At 40.0% G+C, this 5,000-nt stretch overlaps 2 protein-coding genes across 2 annotated transcripts in view; one reads left to right on the plus strand and one right to left on the minus strand.

Moving 5' to 3' along the window:
• vhl (von Hippel-Lindau tumor suppressor) overlaps nucleotides 1–1,797 on the plus strand; it is a 2,394-nt gene extending 597 nt beyond the window's left edge. Inside the window, exons 2-3 of the mRNA XM_060867423.1 lie at nucleotides 666–785; nucleotides 911–1,797. Of these exons, the coding sequence (XP_060723406.1) occupies nucleotides 666–785; nucleotides 911–1,104 (314 nt within the window). The 3' untranslated portion in view covers nucleotides 1,105–1,797. The remainder of the gene's footprint in view (nucleotides 1–665; nucleotides 786–910) is intronic.
• Nucleotides 1,798–2,330: 533 nt separating this feature from the next.
• ghrl (ghrelin/obestatin prepropeptide) lies at nucleotides 2,331–4,745 on the minus strand. The gene is made up of 3 exons (XM_060867033.1): nucleotides 4,567–4,745; nucleotides 3,874–3,960; nucleotides 2,331–2,621 (listed from the first exon to the last, which is right to left on the minus strand). Exons 1-3 carry the CDS (start codon nucleotides 4,687–4,689, stop codon nucleotides 2,496–2,498), a joined length of 336 nt encoding a protein of 111 aa, XP_060723016.1. The 5' UTR covers nucleotides 4,690–4,745; the 3' UTR covers nucleotides 2,331–2,495.
• Between the last annotated feature and the right edge of the window lie 255 nt (nucleotides 4,746–5,000).

Raw genomic sequence — 5,000 nt, forward strand, 5'->3', positions numbered from 1 at the left:
ATATATGAATCTGAATCAGGTTTATTGACATTTACATTTCTGGCATTAAGCAGACACACTTATACAGAGTGACTTACATTTTATTTCATTTTATACAACTGAGCATTAAGGGCCTTGCTCAGGGGCCCAGCACGGGCAGCTTGTTGGAGCTGGGATTTGAACTCATGACCTTCCGGGCAGTAGTCCGACGCATTAACCACTAGGCTACCACACTCCTGCCACACACAAGGAACTTGGTTCCAGCTGTTTTTGACTCTGAAAAGTACAGACATAAATAACACTATACTGTACAAGACCAGACAATACAGACTATGTGAGACAATATAGACAGAATGAGTATTAAATATGAATACAGAATATAGGACTGATCAGTTATGTACATAAGGTGCATGGTAGTGTAAGTAACAATATCGTGCAATATTATGCTTTTTTTTCCGTAATCATATTCTCAGTGATGTGTTGAACCTCTCAGAGTATAACATCATCATCATCATCACAACAGCAAGTCTTTACAGACTAATAAACTAAACCGATCCGAATAAGGCTTTGGAAGTCTAATGTTGAAGCTACTAAAATGAGCATAAAGAGTATTAAAAATTAAGAACGTAAGAGGAAAGAGTAATGTATGATGGTGAAAGATGACGACGACTGTTTATTTCTGACAGGACATCCGTGGATGTTTCGTGATGCTCAGACGGATGACCCGATGTTGGTGAATAATAAGGAGATGTATTTGCCCAGTGCTCGAGACAACAACCAAGCCCCAGTGGTCATCACGCTACCCGGTAACTATCATCACGCACAGAGTGCATGGGGTCAGGGTGGTTTGGCTAAACAGGCTGTGTAATAATTCTTCTTCTCTTATTAATCTCACGGTTTTGTATATGACGTGTGTGTGTGTGTGTGTTAGTGTATTCCCTGAGGGAACGTTGCCTGCAGGTGGTGAGGAAGCTAGTGTGCATCGAAGACTTTTCCAGATTAGAAATCGCTCGGACTCTTCAGGAAGATCTCTCTCAGAAGCCGAACATTCAGTCCGACCTGCGGCGCATCAGCAAAAGAGTTGAACAGAGACTGCTGCAGAACAGAGAGGCACAAAACACCTGAACACATCACATCTCCTCTCTCTTTATTAGCTCTCTTCATTAGCTCTCTTCTTAATTAAAATTCTTATTTTTATTATTACAAATAAAAAAGAAGATGCGGATGAATCAACCTACTGGAAAGCTGTTTGTTTAGCTGTGTAGGAGGCGAATGACCTTAGACGTGCTTTCTCTGCAGGAACCTTTTCTTAGAAACCCAGGAGTTTATTCTATTAAAAGTCGAAGCCAGAAATATCGAGGCAAAATGTTGTTTAAATGTATAAGGGGCAATAGTCGATTTTTTTTGCCTCCTGTCAGACAGTTTGAAGACATTCTACAGGCCGATAAGATGCTTTAGCATTCAAGAATTTATGTGTGTGGAAATACATATGTATATTATAGCATTTATAGCATTATATATAAAGCTCAAGGAGGAAAAGCAATCTTGCATTATACACAGACCAATGTCAGAAAAACCAAAAATATAAGTCTATGCTGGAAGATGATATGAACACTAAACCAAATGGCATTGCTACATCGCAGGGGTTATCTTATACAATCTACTGTATAGCTTTGTATAACATTTATAAATGTTTCTGAATACTGATGTATAATATTTTGGTACAAATCTGGATCATGTGTTTTTAATGGTCTTTATTTCGCTATGTTTTGTACTAATCTCTAGGATAATAAATAAGTAAATAAATAAACAATCTGAGGTTGGCTGTTTGTATTTTTTCATTTTCCTTATTTATTTATTTGTTGATGTGGAAATACATTTTTAAAAAGTTGACTCCGATTCTGAATCAAAGTATTGCGAATCAACAAATTCGATTCCACACTCATTGTTCACGTAACTGACAATAATTGACTTTCTTTTTTATATAAATAACTAGATAAAATAAAATGGTGCAATCGGCGTGCAGCTGTCTCATATCCGCTTGGCGTGTGCATGAATCAATTCTCTGTCGATTCGATTGAAATGAGTCGACTCTTCATTTACAGTGAATCAAATAAGAGAATCGACTCTACGATGAAAAAAGGTCTCTGTAGTATTACAGGATTTAAAGAATAGCTGGTGTATTGTTATATTTGTTTGTGTTTACAGGAGTGTGATTTTTTTTTAAATCGTAAATCAACTCGTTGAAGAGTTGCCAGGTTTCAGAAATGTAGGAAAATATAATATATCTTAAAATATAAATAAGAGACACTAGACATTTTTTCAGTGAGATGCATTTCTTTATGCAACACGTGGATAATAAAGGTTTACAGAACCTGCTCATATCTGATGCATGTGAAATACAGCAGGACATACATTTTTATACGCATTAATTTGTCATAAAGAGAATGAAACTCTGCACACTGACAAGATGACTGTTGTTGTTGTTGTTGTTGTTGTTGTTGTTGTAATGGGTATCAGAACTCAGCTGAAGTTGGTGGATCACCACCCAGGACATCCAGTAACATCCTCTGCAGCACAGGACCGTAATCCTCATATTGTGTGTCACTGAGAGACACGGCCAGCTGGAACGGTGCGCTCACCTACAGAGGCATTTCCCCAAAATATAAATAAACTTACTTTAATCACTCAGCTGATCTCTTCGGCTTACTGAAGTGTGTCACTTTGTAGACGGTCACTAACTCTCAGTTAGTGTGTATAACTGAGTGTGTTTTTTTCACTGTGTGTTCACAGCGAGTGTGTATTGTGTTGACTGTTCACAGTGAGTGTGTATTGTGTTGACTGTTCACAGTGTGTATTGTGTTGACTGTTCACAGTGAGTGTGTATTGTGTTGACTGTTCACAGTGAGTGTGTATTGTGTTGACTGTTCACAGTGAGTGTGTATTGTGTTGACTGTTCACAGTGAGTGTGTATTGTGTTGACTGTTCACAGTGAGTGTGTATTGTGTTGACTGTTCACAGTGTGTATTGTATTGTGTTGACTGTTCACAGTGAGTGTGTATTGTGTTGACTGTTCACAGTGAGTGTGTATTGTGTTGACTGTTCACAGTGTGTATTGTGTTGACTGTTCACAGTGAGTGTGTATTGTGTTGACTGTTCACAGTGAGTGTGTATTGTGTTGACTGTTCACAGTGAGTGTGTATTGTGTTGACTGTTCACAGTGAGTGTGTATTGTGTTGACTGTTCACAGTGAGTGTGTATTGTGTTGACTGTTCACAGCGAGTGTGTATTGTGTTGACTGTTCACAGTGTGTATTGTATTGTGTTGACTGTTCACAGTGAGTGTGTATTGTGTTGACTGTTCACAGTGAGTGTGTATTGTGTTGACTGTTCACAGCGAGTGTGTATTGTGTTGACTGTTCACAGTGAGTGTGTATTGTGTTGACTGTTCACAGTGAGTGTGTATTGTGTTGACTGTTCACAGTGAGTGTGTATTGTATTGACTGTTCACAGTGAGTGTGTATTGTGTTGACTGTTCATAGTGTGTATTGTATTGTGTTGACTGTTCACAGTGAGTGTGTATTGTGTTGACTGTTCACAGTGAGTGTGTATTGTGTTGACTGTTCACAGTGAGTGTGTATTGTGTTGACTGTTCACAGTGAGTGTGTATTGTGTTGACTGTTCACAGTGAGTGTGTATTGTGTTGACTGTTCACAGTGAGTGTGTATTGTGTTGACTGTTCACAGTGAGTGTGTATTGTATTGACTGTTCACAGTGAGTGTGTATTGTGTTGACTGTTCACAGTGAGTGTGTATTGTGTTGACTGTTCACAGTGAGTGTGTATTGTGTTGACTGTTCACAGTGTGTATTGTATTGACTGACAATGTTTCCATACCATGATTTTATCCTCAGAATGAAGAGTAGGCTCGAGTTCAGCTGCAGTCCTCCGGCCCACTCGAGGGGGCTTTCTGTCTCCACGACCCTAAAACACACAAATATACTGAATCACTGCTCATCAGCTCTGAATAGAACAGAGAAAGAAGTCTGCAGGTGCTCATACACACACACACACTCACACACACACACACACACACACACACTCACACACACACTCACACACACATACACACCAAACACACACACACACACCACACACATACACACACACCAAACACACACACACACTGCACACACACATATACACACTGCACACACACACTCACACACACATACACACCAAACACACTGCACACACACACCCCACACACATACACACACACACACTGCACACACACACACACTGCACACACACTGCACACACACACACACTGCACACACACATACACACCACACACATACACACACTGCACACACACACCGCACACATACACACACTGCACACACACACTCACGCACACATGCACACACTCAAACACACACACTGCACACACACACACTCATTCACACTCAAACACACACACACACTCTCACAGTCACTCACACTCACACATACTCTCACACTCACTCACTCACTCACTCACACACACGCACACACATATATACACCACACACACACACACACACTCACCTGTGGTTTCTGGGCTGGACTGAGGAAGCTGGAGCCACACATTGCAGTTTCAGCCCAGAAAGAAACAGCATATAGGAGCAAGATCATGTAACCGATACGTCTGTGACCCAGCATGATGAGCATCTCTCTCTCTCTCTCTCTCTCTCTCTCTCTCTCTCTCTCTCAGGATCTGGAGCAAAACTGGATGGAAAATCAGCAGCATTTAATCAAATCATCCAAACAGTGTGAAAACATGAGGGAAACAAAACACAATTCAAAACAACCCATGAGCACATCAGACACTTCACTGTTCCAATACTTGTGTAAAGTGAAGTTAATCTAATCTAATCTAATCTAATCTAATCTAATCTAATCTAATCATGCTTTTCCATATACACAAGCTCTAAACCACTTGTCTTGTCTTGTCTTGTCTTGTCTTGTCTTGTCTTGTCGGA

Source organism: Tachysurus vachellii, chromosome 4, assembly GCF_030014155.1.
Source record: "Tachysurus vachellii isolate PV-2020 chromosome 4, HZAU_Pvac_v1, whole genome shotgun sequence".
Lineage (NCBI taxonomy): Eukaryota > Metazoa > Chordata > Actinopteri > Siluriformes > Bagridae > Tachysurus > Tachysurus vachellii.

Excerpts from the sequence above, each read along its gene's own strand:
- ghrl (XM_060867033.1), bottom strand. The coding sequence starts at position 4,689 with ATGCTCATCATGCTGGGTCACAGACGTATCGGTTACATGATCTTGCTC. Across the intron at positions 3,961-4,566 it reads GTCCAGCCCAGAAACCACAG|GGTCGTGGAGACAGAAAGCC; the intron begins GTGAGTGTGTGT and ends TGTGTGTTTTAG. Across the intron at positions 2,622-3,873 it reads ATTCTGAGGATAAAATCATG|GTGAGCGCACCGTTCCAGCT; the intron begins GTATGGAAACAT and ends ATGCCTCTGTAG.